Source organism: Heteronotia binoei, chromosome 12 (genome assembly GCF_032191835.1).
Source record: "Heteronotia binoei isolate CCM8104 ecotype False Entrance Well chromosome 12, APGP_CSIRO_Hbin_v1, whole genome shotgun sequence".
Lineage (NCBI taxonomy): Eukaryota > Metazoa > Chordata > Lepidosauria > Squamata > Gekkonidae > Heteronotia > Heteronotia binoei.
In genome coordinates this window covers 48915248-48937359 of record NC_083234.1, presented here as the reverse complement: position 1 = coordinate 48937359, position 22112 = coordinate 48915248, and the positions used below count along the sequence as shown (strand labels likewise).

At 47.9% G+C, this 22112-nt stretch overlaps 2 protein-coding genes across 3 annotated transcripts in view; one reads left to right on the top strand and one right to left on the bottom strand.

The window, feature by feature from the left end:
• LOC132580283 (hexokinase-2) overlaps positions 1 to 22112 on the bottom strand; it is a 388522-nt gene that overhangs the window by 150849 nt on the left and 215561 nt on the right. The window lies entirely within an intron of this gene.
• ADD2 (adducin 2) overlaps positions 1 to 22112 on the top strand; it is a 75538-nt gene that overhangs the window by 38674 nt on the left and 14752 nt on the right. The window contains exons 2-8 of one of the 2 annotated variants that reach the window (XM_060250999.1): positions 4779 to 4990; positions 7037 to 7172; positions 8611 to 8762; positions 11549 to 11629; positions 13446 to 13595; positions 15568 to 15711; positions 16212 to 16310. In XM_060250999.1, coding sequence (XP_060106982.1) covers positions 4808 to 4990; positions 7037 to 7172; positions 8611 to 8762; positions 11549 to 11629; positions 13446 to 13595; positions 15568 to 15711; positions 16212 to 16310 — 945 coding nt within the window. In that variant the 5' untranslated portion in view covers positions 4779 to 4807. Of the gene's footprint in view, positions 1 to 4778; positions 4991 to 7036; positions 7173 to 8610; positions 8763 to 11548; positions 11630 to 13445; positions 13596 to 15567; positions 15712 to 16211; positions 16311 to 22112 lie in introns of those variants that run through there. The other variant, XM_060251000.1, reaches the window with a different exon arrangement.

The window sequence follows — 22112 nt, the reverse complement described above, 5'->3', positions numbered from 1 at the left end:
ATCATTTGGCAGCTGGGATCTGTCTGCTGCATATTATGTGGCCTTGAGGGCAGATTTGAAGTAGTGATCGCACTGCATGGTAGGCTGTCTGTGGACAGGAAAGCAGCCAACCAAGCTAAAAGTGATCTGTGCCTGCAAAAATGTGCTCATGCAGCTCTATTGCATTGGCAACACAAAACACCGTACTTGCAGGGACAATTCTTCCTGCCAGCCCCTATTGTGTAAAAGCTTCTAATGGTCCCGCTGGCTCTGATGCCAGGGATTTTGTTTTTTTTTGGGAGAGGAGGGATTGCAAGTGTGCAATAACCTAAACTAACAGTGTGAGCAAAGTTGGCCCAGAGGCTTTTCTACCAACCTCTGAATTGAAGTCCTCCCCACCTTGGGTAGCATAATGTTACGTGATTAACATTTCAAAAGGATACCGTTTTTCTCATTTTTAAACACCTGTATTTCTCTTCTTTGTTTCCTTTCATTTCTAACTGTGCCTATGGGCAGAGTAGATCTGCCACGCAGGGAGCATTGCCCTGCTGAAGAGCTGCTAAAGAAGCTTTTGTGCATTGGTTTCCATAGCCATGGCAGGTGCCCCATGGCACCATGGTTTACCTGTTATGTTTGGACCAGGCCAGGCCTCTCTGTGTGGGAAGTGGCTGGTGTTCCAGAAAGTGCCCCTAAATACTGATGGATATTGCCCTTCCTCCAACCCCACACCCTCTACAAAACTAATCTCAGCCAGTTCAGCTGTGACTTCCTCCTTTTCCATGTCTGCAGGGAGGTTTAAAGAGAGGAATGGTTTTCCTTTCTGTGGGCTTCTGGCACTCCCCAAGAAGTAGAGCAGCTAGGGTTGCCATCCTCCAAGTGGGGCTTAGAAATCCTCCAGAATTACAACTGTCTTCAGATAACATAAATCTGTTCCCCTGGATATCATGGCTGTTTTGGAGGGTGATTTGTATGATATTATACTCGCAGAGATTCTGTCCCTCCCCAGGCTCCACCCCCATCCCCAAATCTTCAGGAATTTCCCAACCCAGAGTTGGCAGCCCTAAAAAGCAGTCACTGTTTCTTTTTTGAGGTGCAAAACTGTAGCAGTGAAATAAAAAGCAACCAGATGCTTTCCTATCATGCAGCTACCAAAGACTCTTTCAAAACAGAAACGGTCCTTCACAGTACTAAGAGGATCCAGTCAAGGTTCTGACAGCATTGCTGCTAAGGATGCCAGCCTCCAGGTAGGACCTCGGAATCCCCAGAATTACATCTCATCTCCAGATACCCCTGGAGAAAATAGATGCTTCAGAGAGTGGACTCTAGGGCATTGTACTCCACTGAGGTCCCTGTTCTCCCCTCACTCCATCCCCAAATCTCCAGGAGTTTCCCAACCTAGACCTGGAGAGACCTAGCAACCCTAGTTGGTTCTCATCCATAATTGTGTTAGATTGTTCATATGTCCATAGAAAATTACTGTGCATGTAATTTTCCCATATTTTGGCAAGAGGTATGCCTACATACTTTTAAATCAGGACTGTTTGTAGAGTCAAAAGTTGGGGGTGAAGCTTCTGTAAGTGACAAAGAACAAGAATTAGAGTACTTTTTAACAAAGAAGAAAGAGAAGTTGCTTTTGTATAGAAACGTAGTGCATAACGAGATTTTGCATGAAAAGTCACTCTGAAAAGGAAACTGATTTGAAGGAAAATATAAGATCCCATAATGATCATTAAGCTTTCAAGGCCTGTTTTTCAGTACCAGATTCCTAAACTGACAATATTCTTACTATTGTGCTGTCCTTGATGGTCTGCTTATTCTCCCCCAGAATAATTGGTCTGTCTATGGGGTTGCCCATCCTGTTGAAGCTTTTGGAATTTTGAGAGAGGGTAATGGGTGCCACTAGAAAATGGCTACCATGGATGTGTTTCTCTTGAAAAATCAGTATACACAAAAACAGACAACAGTGCTTTTCTCTCTCCTCCCCACCTCTGCCAAACCATTTTCCTTCTCCCTAGTTATTACTAAGCACACCACACTCCAGTGAATGAGTCTAATTAAAATCCTCTACATTTTGCACATCTGACAATTAGGTAGTTTGGTTGTTTCATGCAGCTACCCCAAAGTTTAAAACACACACAAAGCAAAAAAGAGTGATCTGAGGGGAAGCAGCAATGCTCTGCATTTCACATAGACATTTCCTGAGCTGGGGAGGAAACAGAAGCAACCACCAGGGAATCCTTGAAATGTAGGGGCACAAATAAGGGCATCTTGCCCCCAAGAAGCAAGTGAGGTTTGCATCAGCTCAGGTAATAAACTTGGCAAGTTGGGTGGTTGTGATCATGGAGAAGTATAGGGGAAGCCTCTGGGTTGCCTCCTCTTTTTCTCAGAGTTAGAGACTAGAGCCCTCTTCCTTGCTTTTCATGGGGTAAGGAGGGCATAGCAGTGGAACAGGCACTGACACCATCTTCCCAATGTGGTAGGGCAAAGTGAGGGAAAGAGGGTGGCTGCAGGTGGCATGTAATGGCCACTGGCAGACAGATGAGTAGACTACAGCTGCCAGAATAAAGAGGCACTGCTAGGCTGAGGAAGGTGCTAGGTGGGGCAGGAAAGGGCCAGAGAGCAAGGAGGGAGGGAGGCAAGCACCATATGACAGATTGAATGTTGCTGAAGGGGCTGGGTCCTGAGCAAGGAGCACCCTGGAAATTACTTTCTGCTTCTCCCATTTCCCCCCTCCCCTTATCCCTCTCTTAAGAATTCTGCCCCAACTAAGTCTGCCTCTAAAGTAGCACATATTGCTGCACAATGGAATTGACTGACCCTTATTTTACACCTGTCAACTGAGTGGTGAGGAGGCAGGGAAGCAAGTGTGTGCTAGAACAAGTATCAGCACACCATGTTGGGGATCACTAGGGGAGGACCATTGATGTGGCAACATCTATGTAAGTATTCCTCCACTCACTTAAGAGGAGCCATAAAGGTGGGCTTCATGGCGTATTTGCCAGAGAAGGTTCTGAACAAGAAAGGAATTTGCAGTCCCTCTTTTGTAAAGGATTGGTGAAGTCATTCCCTTAGGTGTCCTTAGTTATCCAGCCCAGCCTTTTGAAGTGCCACCAGTAGATTTGCTGCTTGCCTTAAATGAGCCGTTTTACTTCCGCAGGAAGCCTCTTCTAGCTTCCAACACTTTAATTCCGTGCAGATCTTTATTTTTAGGTGGCTGATACATCTGCGTAACTAGGCAACAGGAGTGATGCCACTGTTTTGTGTGAGTGGGAGGAAAGGGAAAGTGATTCTGTTTTGCAATTGATGGAAGATGCCTTTGTGGCTTTTGGGTTTGGAACATGGTAGCTGGAGGAGGATCATATTGTCTAAATCCAGAAAACTCCCAATAGGGTACTTGAGGCCCTAGAAGGACACTGAAAACTGGAGAGGAGTGCAAAGAGGAAAGACAGGCTGGAAAGCGTTGCTGCTCCCTAGCTTTCTATCAGGTGTCCTTTTCCTGTAAGTTTCTCCCTTCCTTTTGTATCTTTTATAGCTAGCAGTGTTGCACTACTGCTTTCCAAAAGTGTTTCATGTTTCCACCAATGTTAATTGCATGTGGAAAAGTACTTTTGTGTGATGGACAGTGAGTGGCTTGTTCTTTAGCAAACAGATTCCCAGCAGTTGAAATATTGCACTGTAGTTCAGTCTTGAAAGATACACTTTGCCCTACCAAGGAGATACAACTTCAAAAAAAAAAGTTTCCCTGTGTGATTGCCTTCAGGAGATTGCCTTTCTCACCACAGGCTACCAGACAAGTACCTCTTTGCAAGTCTTGGAGTCTTGTATGGGGTCATTCCTTGTGCCAGCTTGTGGTTATGGGCACCTGTTCTGGCTGGGAGTAAGTCACCGTTGTGCCTTTGCATTGCAGGCCTGCCACACTGATTGTAATTAAACATATGGCCTCTAAAGACTGCTAAGAACAGGGAATAGTAGCAGCAATGTATAATTTAGTCAGGGACTTTGTGTCAGCTTAGTGCCATTAAAGCTGCAATTGCTCTTAAGGAACCCTGCACCCTGTTTTTATTGCTGTCATCTTGGATGGGTATGAAATCCACCTAGTGCTGCTAAGAGCTATTTTTGTTGCATTCATTGCCAAATACTGTAAAGAGTGGGCAGCATGTCAAAATTTGAAAACAAATGCCTATGGAAACAAGAGAAAATGCAATGCACAAAGGACAAAATGACAGTTTGGTTTTGATGGAGGAGATCCTCCATGTGTATCTTTCTATAAATGGTTGCCATGCATTCCTGAAGGAGGAAGCAAGAAAGAGTTGCATTGTGGGATCACCCGGGGAGTGTGCTTGCTTACCACATTTGAAAAAGCCAGATTTTTGCCATTAGGGGCCCTGGGGAGGAGAGAAGATGCATGCTATGTCCCAGTAGGAGTCTCTGCTATGGTACAAGCCCTTTGTCTTCACACAATTGGCCATTGACACCTATCCAGATATCCATCATTATGATGGGCAGAGTGGTTTCAGCATGGGCACACACATAGCAGCCCAATGAAGGGATAGCTGACAGTGAGAGCTGAGCCACCCAACATAGGGCAGGGTTTGACCTTGCTGCTTTACTACCTGGTTCCCATGCACTGCTGTGCTTCCTCCCCCTCATTTGCATGGGAGAACATATGTGCTTTTGAGCTTCACATCGAATCCTCTTTTCAAAAGCTGCTCACCTCCCACTAGAGTGTTGGTGTATTACCAGATCTTTGATGATATTGGAAAGACAATTATCAGTGGAGCCTTTCTGTCTCCCTGCAGGTCCCCCAAAGCAAACTATAGATTACAAGATGAGTAACGAAACCATCCCCGAGGAAGTCTCCTCCTTGCCCTCCCAGGGTCAGCATTACTTCGACCAGTTCTCTGAAGATGACCCTGAGTACTTGCGCATCAGGAACATGGCTGCTGACCTCCGCCAGGATTTCAACCTGATGGAACAGAAGAAAAGAGTCACCATGATTCTACAAAGCCCTGTAAGTACCTTCGAACTCGGTGGTGAACCCACCACAAGCTGGGCAGGTGGGAGGGGGCAACCTCAGCAGAGTTAGCAAGAACAGCAGAATTCACTTTGCCCAGAGCATGGCCTGGATGTATAGCATCTGTCAAGAAACCCCCCAAGCTGAGATTCCCTCACCACAGCCCAAGTATCCTAGGGAAACAAATAGAGCCCTCAGGATGATCAGGGCGCCTAGAATTTTGTCCTGATGAATCCCCTTGGCAACCCTGCCTAGAAAGCACTAAAGTGATCTATTTGGGCTGAGTGCTGTGCAAGAGGCTTCTTTATTCACCTGTCTTCTTTCCTTGTCATTCCTAGAGCCGAGTAGTGATGTCCAGGCCAAGCCTCCACTTAACAAAAGCCTGGTGCTCACAGCCACCCCAGGTGTCCACTGAATGCACAGGAAAGGAGCGCAGGAGTGAAAGTGCCGGGTCAACTGCAAGGGCAAAGGCACTTGGAGAAAGAGTCCGTGCAAGCTCTCCCTCCTTGGGATCAGCAATGTTCTAAACCAGTGTCACTGATCCCAGAGAGGGAGAGCTTGCACAGCTGCTTCCTTTGCATGACTGCAGATGACTAGATGATTGCACAGAGGCAGGGGGTGGGACCAGCACACCCACTTGCACTTGACATCCTCATGCATTTGGTGAACAGGGGTGGCTGTCATGTGTACAGGGTGTGGTGCTAACAGAGTCTGTGTGGTACAGTGGTTAGATTGTAGACTAGAGATGCACAGCAACTGTGCACCAGTCACTGTCTCAGCAGAACTTACTTTACATGGGTGTTGTGAGGATGAAATGGGCAAGAGAGAATCCTGGGTGACACCCTGAGCTGCTTGCAGGAAGGGCAACAAAAATGAAGAAATAAAGTACCAGCTATAAGCTGAAGTTCTGCGAAAGGGCAAGGGCTGTATGTAGTCCTCAGGTAAATATCTGAATGGTGCTTTTGCAGCCTGCTGGATGAACATTTTGGAAGCACCCAAAAAAGGATGCCTCAGGCAAGAAGAACCAGCCAAATAGGTGTGAAAAACCTCAGCTTGAGACCCTGGAGAGCCGCTGCCAGTCTGAGAAGACAATACTGACTTTGATGGACCAAGGAGGGTCTGATTCAGTAGAAGGCAGCTTCATATGTTAACCAGGGACCAATGGCACATTAAAGACTAACAGAATTTATTCCAGCATAAGCTTGTGCTTGAATACTTTTTTCTTCGTAGTCTTTAAAGAACCACTGGACTCCAGTTTCAACTTGAGGCTACTGACTAACACAACTGCCCCTTTAGCATTATCGAGCAAGGAGGGATTTTTAAAATCACTTCTGAAAACCCATAGCTGGTTTCCAAGACTACATGGGTAGAGCTGATGCCTGTACAGTAACAGCTTGTGTGGCTATTAATGGATCAAGGAGTGTGCCGAACAGTCAAGGAGGCACATCTAATGGAGAAGGAGAGAGGCAAATAGGTGGAAGATGGTTAATCCAACTCCTCTTTCATTCCTTTCACGCTTTCCGTCTTCAGAGTGCCCTTTCCACAAAGACTTGCCTGTGACAGACTGCCAGCACATCGTAGAAGATTCTAAAGAGTGTTCTATTGTACATATTCTGTTCAGGCAGGGTGCTGGCCAGGCCTGTTGGCCCTCATTGTGTGCTCCCCTCAGTCTTAACAAAAAGTGCACCTAGAGCATACCTAATAATCCTCTACAGGAGCATATTACAGGGGAAGACCAATTGCAGTGGGCAATTGCCAGTCCTCTTCCTGAGGATCCCTCAATAAGATTCTGAGGGCCACACACACACACACACACACCCATACACAAAGTTTGGAAGCCACTTGTTTATTTTATTTTATATCCCCCCCTTTCCATTATGGGGTATTAGATCCTTCCACGTACCCTTTGCCTCCTTTCTGATTCTAAGTGGTGCTGCCATCAGTAGGGCCAAGCCTTGAGCCATTTTTAAGAAGCTCTCCAAAGGAAGGAGATCCAGCTGTGGAAGCCTGGATCATTCAGTGTGCGTGTCTGGTGTTTTTCAGTCTTTCAGGGAGGAGTTGGAGAGTCTCATCCAAGAGCAGATGAAGAAAGGAAACAACTCCAATATCTGGGCCCTCCGGCAGATTGCAGATTTTATGGCCAGCACTGCTCCTTCCGTCTTCCCCACATCACCGTTGAGTATGTTGGCAACGTGAGGAGGCAAACAATCCCACTGAAAGATGTTTGGTCACTCACCCTGAAGTGTCAAGGCTCCTGACTGTGCCCTCTGTCTCCTATTCCACCTTCTTACTCCCTCCATTCTTTCATGCTGCCTCTCACTCACAGATCAGGGTGTATCAGACGCACAGATGCCAACCTCCTGCCCACCATACCATGATGAGAGGCCTGGCAACTCCCAGCCCTTCCTTTTCTACCATACCCTGTCTGATCTCCCCTAGTTTATGTCCACCAGAACTGGAATGGGTGTGGGGCTGGATTGCCATTTTCAACCCTATTTTGAAGTTTTGGGTGTTATATACTGGATTTCTTGGAGTTCATGTCTATGAAATCCTTGGTTTCCTGTTGTGACACTCACCTGCCCTGAGCATTCTGGCCATGCTCCACAGCAGCCCAACCTATGACTCCTGGCCATTTGCTTCTCTCTTCCCACCCTTGGCCAGTTGCTTCTCTCTTTGGGCTCTGGAACCAGAAGGAAGTGCTTTTACATTTAGTTGACTGCTTTTTCTACAAGTGGTATCCAAATTGAGTGGTGTAGGCTTGGCACAGAATGGCAGGAGCCATTCTGGCCAGTAAGGCTAGGCAGGCTAGGCCTTCCTACCTTATGCAGAAAGCTCCATCTAAGTTGTGTGACACTGTGATACCCAAGGTAGGCTGAACTGGCAGGGGCACAGCCTTGGCTTGTTGAATGGCCCTCTTTGCTTTGTCCTTGCTGTAAGTCTTCATAGGCTGGTAGTTAACCTGCTGTAAATTTTACTGATCTGGTAGTGGGAATAACAGGATGGCTTTCTTTAGGACAGCATTTGATTAATTTCATTTCAGTAAAATTAATTGTGTAAAGCCATTGGCCATTACAATTACAGCAACTTACAAGTTAAAAGCAGTCAAGGACTCTAAAATTAACACATTCAAATTTAGATTATTCACTGTCTTAGTTACATACAGCATCATGATTCCATAATCAGATTCTAGTTGTCCAGTTAACAACATCATGTTACTGTCTACTGGATACTCCCTTTGATTAATTTAGTTTTTCTATTTATTGGCTGTCTTAAATGGGGGGGGGGGGGTTTGTATCATTATGGGTATTGTTCTGTTTACAGTGTAAGCTCCTTCAGTTCAGTAAGGTAGAAAGACAGTTCATAAATAAATTTAAAAAGGATTTACCAGGAGCCACATTTTACATGTTCCCTTCCCAGTTCTGCTGTTGCCTGGCATAGTTTGACACTTAAGCCTTGTAGGGTCAGGCCAAGGTCTAGCTCAGTACTATCAAGTGCAGGCCCCAGGCCCCTTATTACACCTTTTGGATTTCCCAGAGTGGCCCACATTCCCTGACTGCACTACATACAAATGATTCATCCACGTTCAGGGCAAGCCCCTGCTTAACTCTCTTCTGCAGACCTCTCTACAGTGATGCCCATCAACGACCTCCACAGCACCGACTCCGCATCTCTGGCCAAAGGAGAGAGGCTCATGCGCTGCAAGGTTGGCAGCATCTACCGACTGCTGGACCTCTACGGCTGGGCACAGCTGAGCAGCACTTACGTCACGGTAAAAGAACTCTCCTTGCTGAAGCCTAGCTTGGTAGCCAGGTCAGAATTAAGACCGGATTTCTTTAACTATCCTGCTTTTAAAAAATGTTTCTACCTCATCCTCTCAGGCAAGGAGCAACCATTTGAAAATACAAATAAAGTAACACTTACATTGAAATGCAGACAAACAAACAATTGAATTGGATGATTAGCTAGACCTTCAATTGGCTACTGGGGGAGGCACATGGGAATATGCCATGTGCTGGCCTGGAACCAGGCAGTTGGGCACATCTTGTTGGCAGAAACTTTAAAAGATGGCATTGCGGCAAAACAATTAATGTTTCAAACAATTTTATTAGTAACGTATGATAATAAATTTCAATTTCTTACATCATTAATAATTACTTTTTTATCTATCCCGTATATTACTTTCTAACCACCCCTCCCCCCGTTACTTGACCCCCGCTGGTGTTATATACTTAAAATCTTAATATTAAAGGTACCCTTAATTAATAAGAACCAAAATTAATATCCTCCTCCCTCTTATACTTAGTCATTATCAAAAATTGTCCAATGTCCTTTTATTTTCCACTCTTTTTCTACGTATCTTCTGAACTTTTCCCACTCCATCTTAAATACTTCTAAATCATAGTCTCTTAAGGTTCTTGTTAACTTGTCCATTTCACTCCATGTCATAACTTTTACAATCCAATCCCATTTCTCTGGTATTTTTTCTTGCTTCCACAACATGGCAAAACAATTAAGAACATCAGAAGAGCCTTGTTGAATCAAGCCCAAGGTCCACCTAGTCTAGCATCCTGTTTCCCAGACTGGCCAACTAGATGTCTCTAGAAGCTCACATGCAGAATGTGACAGCAATAGCCAGTAGTAGCCATGCTCAATAATAGCCCCCCCATGAATTTGTCTTCTTCTTTTATGAAGCCACCTATCATAGACTTAAAACACAATTACGTAACTTCCAGATTTCATGGCTATCATCACATCTTAGGCTGCATACAAGTGTACCATGCATTTCCCCATGGGGTGAGCACAGCTTCTCCTAGTCTTTGCAGTGTAAATGACAGCTATGTTTCATTGATGAGTAAAAACACTATGAGCTGTCTCTCTTGCTCATGCTACAGGTGGACTCTACGCCCACATAAATGGCATTCCCCCATAAGTACATAAATTCTATGTCTCTTGACACATTTCTGCTGTAACTGACACCATTCCTTTCATGTGCTTTGTCCATGTCTGTTTTCAGTAAATCCAGATCTTTGAATAACCAGTCTGTGAATGGTGTTCTTCTAATATTGGACTTGCAGTCTTTGCTGCAGCTAGCAAATTCAGAATTAGAAGCTTATTTTTCCAGCCTAGAGACCACTCAGTGGTGATTAAAAACCTTGTTAACAACAAATCAAGTGGGTTTTGATTTATGTACACAATAGTTCTAGTAATTTGACCTTAACAGTGCAATCCTAAAGAGAGTTACACTGTTCTAAGCCCATTGAAATGAATAGGCTTAGACTGGAATAACTCTCTTTAGGATTGCACTGTAAAAGACTCAAACATCTCTAGCTAGCTAGCTAGCTATCCACCACATTTGTTAAGAATCCAAATTTCCATCTTGACATTTCCAACATCTGCAACTATTAGAATAAAGATTTTTTGCAATCTCTCCAGAACTAAATGCCACTAGTATACACATTTATACTGTATCTCTCTCAGAAGCAAGCAAACTGTGAACTCCTTACTAGACTGAAAAATTTCTTCCCACACCCTAACAGATTTTATGCCCTGTAACTCTGGCCAATGAGAGCTTGCCCATATGAAACATTTTTTTTTTACCATCTTACCATCTGAATGCAACAATAATTCTGCCAGAGTCTAATCTCTCATAGAGATACCCCAAATTCCTGCCTAAGAAAATATCTAATTTGGAAACATTGAGAGGAGCCCACCTCATACCCTATACAATAACATCTCAACTCATGATAATCCTGGGTTCTGCTGCAAACGTTCTCTTGAACTCTGTGAACATAACACAGGGGTTGTATTTCCATGACAGGTTCACTGCACCAATTCTGTGTGTCTGTAGGTCTGCTTACAGTAGTGAATTCTGTCTGTTGTGATGGTACCACTAGCTCAGGTACATGTGATCAAGGGGCTACAGGCAGGAACCGATGATGCGCAAGATTTTGAGACAGCTCCCAGAAGCTCAATGGTCGTGCTAGCATGATTAAGCAAAACTTAAAATGCTAGAAAGGAATACAAAAATAGAGCAATTCCTGCTCTCCTGACCCTTAAAGCAGAAACACCCCAGGGGGGACTGTGCATCCTTCAAGGAAAAAAATCTGCTTTGGTGTGGAGAGTGGGAGGTGAAGTCTTTGGTCTTGTTCTCCCCTTTTTCCCCTCAAGGGCTACATAAGCACTGTAAGGCCAGAACTAGACATGACAGATGGCTGGCACTGAAACCATCCATTCCACGTTTCCTCCTTCCCCTCCCTTTCATGGTAACTTCTAGTTATACATAATATGATGTGCAGTCTCAGCGCTGCAAGTTTTCTCTCCCTCCTCCATGCTACTTTGGTTGCTGCCTGCAGAGACAGAGAAATCTAGAGCACCCTAATGCCAAATTGTGTGTTTTGCAGACCTTTCCAAGGGGAGAGGGAAAAGAGATGTGGAGCTACTGATGGCACATTTACCATCTCATCTAGTTCCAACTTTAATAATCTTTGGGAAGAAAGTGTTCCCATGAACAAGGGAACTGAGACCATAAACTATCTTTTTTTTTTCCCCTGGCAGCTGCGGGTCAGCAAAGAGCAGGACCACTTCTTGGTTTGCCCTGTAGGCCTTTCCTGTCATGAAGTCACTGCTTCTACTTTGGTGAGTATGCAGGACTCAGTGCTCCATCTTGAGCACCTCCACCTCTGTTTCCAGAATTCTAAGCACAGGTGGGGATGGGGAGGTACTTCCACACATGAATGTTAAAGCTCCTATGAGGATGCCTTGGGGATGCCAGGGAAAATGGCAGCCCTGAACCAGTTCCCATCTCTTTCCCTCTGCACCATCGACTATAAATGCCCTTGTGCCTTGATGGAATTCCACTGAGCACCTTCCCAGGCCCACTCCCCAGAGCTGGCTGCTGATGGTGCCCTAACAGGAACTAAGCTGTGCTACTGTGTTATGGAACAGGGACTAATCAACCCAAGCTGCTGGGAGTTATATGAAAGAGGGCTTGGCATTTTTATTTTCTCTAAAACTCACCATGTGAGGGATCTATTCCAGTCAAGATGATGGCACAAGGGATGGAGGATTTAAGCATCCCATTCATGCCATTTTGTCAACCAGAAGTGACAGAAGCCTGTATCATTACCTGTGTGTTTGTCTCAGTGGGGAAAATAGTGGCTCCACAGGGCCATTTCAGGTTAACCCTTCCCGTATGCCATGGTCTCAGCTAGACTGGGGTCCCCATGATTTTTAAATAATTGATTTTTAAATAATGTTTTGATTTTTAAATAAAACACTGGGAGCTCTATTCATGGAATTTCATATAATTAAGCCCTAAGAGTCTGCACTGGGCCTCTCTCATCCTGTTTTTTATTAATGGCCATGGCACATAGACAAGAGAGCAGAGGTCAAGTGTTTCTTTGCAGTCAGTGCACATGCAGCTCTACAGTGGGGCAAATAGGGCCCCCCAGTGGCCATTTTGGCTCTAAGAAACAGGATGGGAGGGAAGCATGAAGCCTCTTCTCCGCCAGTACCATTCTCCCAAGTCAAATCAGGCCCTGGAACACTTGAGAAGTTCCCTGATGTCACGTCTCTCTGTAAAAAGAGCCCAGTTGAGTTGGGGAAATCCCCAACACAACCCATGTCAGAGGTAACATCTAATTTGGCCCTGAGCCTTCAGATTAATGCAAAATTTCTTCTTGAAACCAGAAAGGTAATTGAGTAATTCCAGTGTTTTTACTTAAAAGACCCTGCAAAAAGGAGATTTGGAGGGACTACACTGGAATGGGACAGTAGGGAAAGGTTCTTAAAAAGGCTGAGTTACCTGCAGGGGAAGGTGGAGTTTGAAAAGGAAGGTTCTGTTTCCATATTTGGCAGCTGTCTTAATCTACTTGGAAAAGAGGATTGGAAAGTATGGATCTCGGATCACTGAGGCATCCTTTTTTTCTCCTGAACTAAACTTAGCACTGGTTGTACGTTTAGAATGTGTAAGAATAAAGATCAACTGACAAGTCCTCCCCACACATATTCCTGCATGAGTCATTAAGCTTTATTCTTTCCATTAAGGAAAAATACTTAATTTAAAAAAAATGAATATTTAAATCAATGATTCAAGCAGAGCTGCAACAGAGATTGCATCGGAGAATAGGTACACCTGCTGCAGGTCTGCATTGGGTGTATCCGAGAGGGGGGGGGGTAGAGTTGATTCTGCTGCATCTTCATTCCTGATTGGAAGAAGGGCAGAACAGTGCTGAGATCAGAGGATATGTAGCTTGAACTTACAAGGGCCTTTACTTCTCATAACATATTCATATGCCTTACTACCCTGTTTGGGAAAGGTTACAGAAGCTGCTGCAAGACCTTCTCTTTGAGGTGTGATCTGATCTCTCTAATAACACCATCTGCTACACAAGGAGATGCTTCCACCTCGTCCCCCTCTACTTTGTCATGTCTGTTTGCATTTGTGCCGCAGATTAAAGTGAACGTCCTGGGGGAGGTGGTGGAGCAAGGGAGCACCAGCTTTCCAGTGGACACCCAAGGATTCAGCATGCACTCGGCCATCTATGCGGCTAGACCCGACGTGAGATGCATCATCCATTTGCACACGCCCGCCACAGCTGCGGTAAGGAATGCCATCCATCTCGTTGACAGCCAAGCTCTGCCAGGCAACAGAAAATGCCTTGCCCCAAGACACTGGGATTGGCTTGGAAGCTGATTTATAGAAGAGCATTAATCCAGATGAAAGGGATAGGGAGGGAGGCAGCTGGAGCCCTTCTTTTGTTCTCAGGCACTTTCAGAGGCTCTGAAACACCTTGAATGAAAAGATGTCAAGGCTGGCCAAGTGTCTGTCTTAATGGTTCCTCATGTACAATGCCAGACCAAAAAACTAGGAATTAGCAGAGGAGCCTGTTTTTTAAGCAAAGGAGCCTTTGAAAAAAGCTGATCCTCAATTAAGGTTGCCAGCCTCCAGGTGGCACCTGGAGATCTCTCACTATTACAATTGATCTCCAGATGACCAAAATCAGTTCCCTTGGAGAAAATGGCTGCTTTGGAGGGTGAACTGTGTTGTGTTATGCCCTGCTGATGTCCCTCCCCTCCCTAAACCCAGCCCTCCTAGGGCTCCATTCCTGAAATGCCCAGTTGTTTCCCAAACCAAAACTGGTAACCCCATCCCCAATGACATAACAAGGCAAGAGAGACAGGAAAAGCAGTAAACAAAAAAGGGAGGAGGAAAAGAAACTAGGGGGAGGAACAGTCACAAAGCAAGTCACAAAACACATATAGTTGCCTTATACCAAATCAGCCCATTAGTCCATCAAGGTCAGTATTGTCTACACAGTCTGGCAGTGGCTCTCCATGGTCTCAGGTTCACATCACCTACTACCTGGTCCTTTTATCTGCAGATGCCAGGCATTGAACCTGGGACATTTTGCATACTAAGTAGATGCCATGGCCCCTCCCCAGTGTGGAGCATGAGCATGGCAGGAGAGATTTGAAAGTACCTGGTATTTGCTGTGCATCCTGAAGACAGGTTCTCCTATCACTTCTAGGGAACTCATATGGTATTGGCCAGTGTTGCAAAATAAGCCGATGCAACTTTTGTTGTTGTTTTAAAAAAGGTTTTCCAGTTGTCATGGAAGTTATGTTTTACTGAATATATTTATATACCATCTTTTCCAACAACAGCAATAGTTTGAGAGAAACCTGCCCTGCAGGAAAGAAACAATTTAAAAAATGAACAAACCCAGAGGATAAGAAAAAAGTAGCTGCCCAACTTTTCCTCAAAAAATACTTTTTTTATGGATCAGTTGCCTAATGCCCTCCTGGGGGGGGGGGGGGAGCCCTTTACTTTCTTACAAAAAAGCAGGTAGCATGGAAGGTAATCGTATAATAAACTGAATCTTGCCAGAACCTTGAAGATATGCAGGGCTGGGACTTGGAAGGAAGACCAGCAAGGAAGCCTCTGCAGAGGAAGGCTATGGCAAACCACCTCTGGTTCTCACTTGCCTTGAAAGCCCCTTGCTGGGGTTGTCATAAGCTGGCTGTGATTTGAGGGCACTTTACACAGGTGCTTAGAAGTTAGATGCTAAAAATTGCCTTCTAACAACCCACTATCAGCCTACCCATGTAAGGATACCCTTGTCTTATGGGAACTGACTCCCCCTGTTTGCCATACAAGCTCCAGAGGCCATCTTATAACACGTTGTCATGAACTGGAACTTTCAGAAGACCTACCTATCGTGTTAACCAGGTCATTATGTGTAAGATAGCGCAATGGGAATCTGTACTGAAAGAGGAACTATGATATGTTCACCTCACTTAGAAAGACACAATGCTGCATGTTTGTTCATATTAGTATAGTTGCAAATGATACCTGTCTGATATTCTTCCTTCCTTCTGAACCTTGCCCATTGATTGACTGAAAATCTCTGTATAACTTGAAAGATGCTCGTACAGAGTAATTCTTGACTGCCTCCTTGGAATGAATTTTCTACTTGGTCATCAAAAACACTTTGGATGTGTTGATGCAAACTGACAAAGTGGAATGAACATTGTCGTTTCTCCATCTCTCCTCTCTTTTGTTCTCTTCCCAGGTGTCTGCAATGAAATGTGGTCTCCTACCCATTTCCCATGATGCACTGCTGGCTGGGGATATGGTCTATTTTGACTACAATGGTGACATGGAGGAAGAAGCAGACAGAATTGATTTACAGAAGTGTCTTGGGCCCACTTGCAAGGTTAGGGTTGAGAGATGCTATTCAGATTTCCTTTTTCACAGTATTTTGTTATTAAAGTAAGGCCAACTGATTATTCATCAAAACATAATATAAATTAGATTCCAGATATCTAAAAAGCTTCTATATTGAATATGTGTCAAAGTGTACTGGTGATGAGTTACGTGTATAGTAAGTGGGGCAAAGAGTAGTTCTTTGGGGCCATTTGAGGTTGGAAAAATTGCATGGGGGGAGGGGGTAAGGTTTAAGCCTGTCCAAATCAGGCCCCCACACTCTTGAAGATCTAGGTTTCAATAGGGAATTTCCAGCATTTAACCACTTGGCAACAATAGGGTAGACATGAGGCAGATCCATAAGCAATTTAAAATGTCATTAGGCTGTTTGGAAAAAATTAGCCAGAGGTTTGGAAATTGTTGGATGATGAGACACAAGTGTGGGGAACTGAGAAATGAAACTGCTGGTGATTTTAATTAGTGTCAGCTTCTCACGGCTTCTCTTGACAGGTTCTAGTGCTGCGGAATCATGGTGTGGTGGCTCTCGGGGACACAGTGGAAGAAGCATTTTATAAGATCTTTCATTTGCAGGCTGCCTGCGAAGTGCAGGTGAGCAACACACAGACATGCATATAAACACACTTTCAGTCTTTTCATCACAGTGGGTCAGACCACTAGGACAATAGCAACAGGTTGCCCTGAAGGATGGAACTACAAGCGCTGCAGGGAGACACTGCCACAAATGCCATCCTTGTGTTACTTTCTTCTCAATACCATGCAGGAATATTTCTGCACTTATTTATGTGTGTATTTGTTGTGTATTCCATTTGACTCTCAGCACAATGTGACAATCCACATCAGGTCCCTTCTTTGTTCTTTTCTCCACTACATTACATATTGAGGCATCCTGCCATAGATTCCCAAAGTACAATTTGGCTCTGAATATCACCCATAGAAATTCATCTCCTAATGCAGGTACGTTAGAGTCCCTAGAAGCACATCTCAAATATTTTGGCATTTCCTGTTTGAATTCAGTTGTAAGGCAGGAGCCCTTGGAAATATCTCCCCAGCTAGAGACTCTGAATATGGGATGAGTCAAATGACTGGAAATGAATGTGGGCCACATCAGTCATCCACTGCCCTCTACTGGGGCTGTGTTGACCATTCACCATAGTTTGCTGATGAATGTTGGACACAAACTTCAAAAAAGAACACTGGCCACTTAACATTAGCCTTCTGTGCCCACATACTCTTTGTTGTGGTGTTAGTTTCTTTTCTGAACTATTAGAACAGGGGTGGCCAATCTGCTTAACGTAAGAGCCACAAAGAATAAACGTCAGATGTTTGAAAGCAGGAAGGAAGGCAGATAGATGGGGGAAAGGAGGGGGAGGGAGAGATGGAAAGAAAGCAACTTTAACTTTAAATGTATTCTCTGAGCTGCTGGCTGACTTGGCTTGGAGAAGTGATTTAAAGTGATAAATGCCTTCTCCAAGCTGGCTGATGGGCCAGTGAGGGCTTTGGAAACCACACAATATGTGCAAAAAAGCCACATGTGGCTCCCAAGCCACAGTTTGTGCACCCCTGTATTAGAATAATCTCAGAAGATTCCAAAGACCCACTTCTACATTTTATACGTCCATTAAAAACCTATGTTCATTTAGTAGGGAGAAAACAGCTTTTCATCATTCTCTGGCCTTCCTGATTGCAAACAGGGGGATCATTGTAGGGTTAACCCACATTAAATAATCTTGTATATCAGAGGCTGGCACCCCAAAGCATTCTGCACAAGATCTGCGCAGTCCAAATTCACTGCAGCTAACATCACAATTAGCACCATCCATGAGTTGTGCAGGGCAGAACATCCTAGAAAAATGTTCCACCTGTCCACAGCAGTTTCTGAAACATGAGAGCAAAAATCCTGAGGATTTAAAAGTTTGACCTGGCAAGTTAATACTCCCTCTAAGCTAAAAAAACTGTGAGCTAGCTCAAACTAACTCAGCTTAGAGGGAACACTGGCAACTAAGCTACTGAAGAGAGGAGGAAGCAAGTTGCAATTAAAAGCATAGCTCTGAACATAGATGGGATGTATTTTTCTCACCGTTGGGTAATTGCTCAGATCAGGTTCTGTAGCTCCCATAGAGGACTGAACTCTAGCATTGTCTAGAATGGAGTAGGGTGACCATAATGTCTGAAGGCCAGCCAGGGACACGGGGGGGGGGGGGGGGGGGTTGCGCGCGCGCGCCACCGGAAACAGGAAGTGACGTCACTTCCGGTGACGTCACTTCCGGTGATGTCATGCCACCACCGGAAACAGGAAGTGGCATCACTTCCTGTGACATCATTTCCCCCGCGTCACCTGCCGGAAACAGGAAGTGACTTCACAGCACTTCCTGTGACGTCCCCAAAAATCCCCCAAATATCACCGCCGGAAACAATTTTGCTCTCAAATCCTGTATATACTTCATCAGTATATGGGATAAGGCACTTTCTCAACTGTGCTGCATAATGCAGCCTATTTATTTTGTCCTGTTGGCTCTGTTGGCTCTATCTGCGCCACCTTCATCACTTTCGGGGTGTGGATCCCCCAGTGGGGTGGTCTCCCGACTCCCTCCGCTGACTGTTTCTGATAGCCCTGCGCCCCCTCTTTCATTTGATATGTGTCCCGTGCGGGTGCCACCCTCCCGCCGGGAGATGCCGCAAAATGAGCCCCCTTGAGGCTTATGGCGGCAGGGCTCGGGGGAAGCGAGCTAGACTGCTGTTCTTTTGAGGGGTTATAGAGTGTTTCGAGCCCGTCCCTGTGGCATCGGTCCCATCGTTGTGGGACCCAGGGGGCCGGCGCAGCGGCACGCCGAAGCAGCCTGTCACTAATAACACCGGTCAAGATGCAGGACAGGAACCTGGAAGTGACCGACAGGCTGCTTCAGCGTGCTGCTGCGCCGGCCCCCTGGGCCCCACAACGATGGGACCGATGCCACAGGGACGGGCTCGAAACACTCTATAACCCCTCAAAAGAACAGCAGTCTAGCTCGCTTCCCCCGAGCCCTGCCGCCATAAGCCTCAAGGGGGCTCATTTTGCGGCATCTCCCGGCGGGAGGGTGGCACCCGCACGGGACACATATCAAATGAAAGAGGGGGCGCAGGGCTCTCAGAAACAGCCGGCGGAGGGAGTCGGGAGACCACTCCACTGGGGGATCCACACCCCGAAAGTGATGAAGGTGGCGCAGATAGAGCCAACAGAGCCAACAGGACAAAATAAATAGGCTGCATTATGCAGCACAGTTGAGAAAGTGCCTTATCCCATATACTGATGAAGTAAATACAGGATCTGAGAACAAAATTGCACTAGAAGACACAAACACAAAGCTCCCTTACACTGAATCAGTGCTTGGGTCCACCAAAGTCAGTATTGTCACATAAGAGAAGCCCTGTTGGATCAGGCCAGTGGCCCCTCCAGTCCAACACTCTGCGTCACATAATAACATAAGAGAAGCCCTGTTGGATCAGGCCAGTGGCCCATCCAGTCCAACACTCTGCGTCACATAACAACATAAGAGAAGCCCTGTTGGATCAGGCCAGTGGCCCATCCAGTCCAACACTCTGCGTCACATAACAACATAAGAGAAGCCCTGTTGGATCAGGCCAGTGGCCCATCCAGTCCAACACTCTGCATCACATAACAACATAAGAGAAGCCCTGTTGGATCAGGCCAGTGGCCCATCCAGTCCAACACTCTGCGTCACATAACAACATAAGAGAAGCCCTGTTGGATCAGGCCAGTGGCCCATCCAGTCCAACACTCTGCATCACATAACAACATGAGAGAAGCCCTGTTGGATCAGGCCAGTGGCCCATCCAGTCCAACACTCTGCGTCACATAACAACATAAGAGAAGCCCTGTTGGATCAGGCCAGTGGCCCATCCAGTCCAACACTCTGCGTCACATAAGAACATAAGAGAAGCCCTGTTGGATCAGGCCAGTGGCCCATCCAGTCCAACACTCTGTGTCACATAAGAACATAAGAGAAGCCCTGTTGGATCAGGCCAGTGGCCCATCCAGTCCAACACTCTGCGTCACATAAGAACATAAGAGAAGCCCTGTTGGATCAGGCCAGTGGCCCATCCAGTCCAACACTCTGTGTCACATAAGAACATAAGAGAAGCCCTGTTGGATCAGGCCAGTGGCCCATCCAGTCCAACACTCTGCATCACATAACAACATAAGAGAAGCCCTGTTGGATCAGGCCAGTGGCCCATCCAGTCCAACACTCTGCGTCACATAAGAACATAAGAGAAGCCCTGTTGGATCAGGCCAGTGGCCCATCCAGTCCAACACTCTGTGTCACATAAGAACATAAGAGAAGCCCTGTTGGATCAGGCCAGGGGCCCATCCAGTCCAACACTCTGCGTCACATAAGAACATAAGAGAAGCCCTGTTGGATCAGGCCAGTGGCCCATCCAGTCCAACACTCTGTGTCACATAAGAACATAAGAGAAGCCCTGTTGGATCAGGCCAGTGGCCCATCCAGTCCAACACTCTGCATCACATAACAACATAAGAGAAGCCCTGTTGGATCAGGCCAGTGGCCCATCCAGTCCAACACTCTGCATCACATAACAACATAAGGAGGGAGGGAGGGAAGGAAGGGAGAAAGGGAGGGAGGGAAGAAGGGAAGAAAGGAAGAAGGGAGGGAGGGAAGGAAGGAAGGAAGGGAGGGAAGGGAGGGAGGGAGGAAGGAAGGGAAGGAAGGAAGGAAGGAGGGAAGGAGGGAAGGAAGGAAGGGGAGGGAGGGAGGGAAGGAAGGAAGGGGGGAGGGAAGGAAGGAAGGAAGGAAGGAAGGGGGAGGGAGGGAAGGAAGGAAGGAAGGCAAGGGAGGGAGGGAAGGAAGGAAGAAAGGAAGGGAGGGAGGAGGGAGGGAAGGAAGGAAGGCCGCCCCCCGCCCCCCCCCCGCTTTCGGCCCCCTTACCTTATTCCAGGGCGGCGGAGTCCAGCGGCGGCGGCGGGGAGTCCTCCGGCGGCGGCGTCGCGGCGAGGGAGGGAGGGAGCTGCCGGCGCTGGCCTCCAGGGACCAGCGCCGGCTGCTCCGCGGCTTCCCCGCGGCCTCCGCTGCTCCCTGGATGCCCTCCAGAGACTCTGGAGGGCCTGCAGGGACCAGCGGAGGCCGCGGGGAAGCCTTCGCTGGCCGGCGCTGGTCCCGGAAGGCCTTCCAGAGGCTCTGGAAGGCCTTCCGGGACCAGCGCCGGGTGCCCCGCGGCTTCCCCGCGGCCTCCGCTGGTCCCTGCAGGCCCTCCAGAGACTCTGGAGGGCCTCCAGGGACCAGCGGAGGCCGCGGGGAAGCCTTCGCTGGCCGGTGCTGGTCCCCGAAGGCCTTCCAGAGCCTCTGGAAGGCCTTCCGGGACCAGCGCCGGGTGCCCCGCGGCTTCCCCGCGGCCTCCGCTGGTCCCTGCAGGCCCTCCAGAGACTCTGGAGGGCCTACAGGGACCAGCGGAGGCCGCGGGGAAGCCTTCGCTGGCCGGCGCTGGTCCCCGAAGGCCTTCCAGAGCCTCTGGAAGGCCTTCCGGGACCAGCGCCGGGTGCCCCGCGGCTTCCCCGCGGCCTCCGCTGGTCCCTGCAGGCCCTCCAGAGACTCTGGAGGGCCTGCAGGGACCAGCGGAGGCCGCGGGGAAGCCTTCGCTGGCCGGCGCTGGTCCCGGAAGGCCTTCCAGAGGCTCTGGAAGGCCTTCCAGGACCAGCGCCGGGTGCCCCGCGGCTTCCCCGCGGCCTCCGCTGGTCCCTGCAGGCCCTCCAGAGACTCTGGAGGGCCTACAGGGACCAGCGGAGGCCGCGGGGAAGCCTTCGCTGGCCGGCGCTGGTCCCCGAAGGCCTTCCAGAGCCTCTGGAAGGCCTTCCGGGACCAGCGCCGGGTGCCCCGCGGCTTCCCCGCGGCCTCCGCTGGTCCCTGCAGGCCCTCCAGAGACTCTGGAGGGCCTACAGGGACCAGCGGAGGCCGCGGGGAAGCCTTCGCTGGCCGGCGCTGGTCCCCGAAGGCCTTCCAGAGCCTCTGGAAGGCCTTCCGGGACCAGCGCCGGGTGCCCCGCGGCTTCCCCGCGGCCTCCGCTGGTCCCTGCAGGCCCTCCAGAGACTCTGGAGGGCCTGCAGGGACCAGCGGAGGCCGCGGAGAAGCCTTCGCTGGCCGGCGCTGGTCCCGGAAGGCCTTCCAGAGGCTCTGGAAGGCCTTCCGGGACCAGCGCCGGGTGCCCCGCGGCTTCCCCGCGGCCTCCAATGGTCCCTGCAGGCCCTCCAGAGAGTCTGGAGGGCCTACAGGGACCAGCGGAGGCCGCGGGGAAGCCTTCGCTGGCCGGCGCTGGTCCCCGAAGGCCTTCCAGAGGCTCTGGAAGGCCTTCGGGGACCAGCGCCGGGTGCCCCGCGGCCTC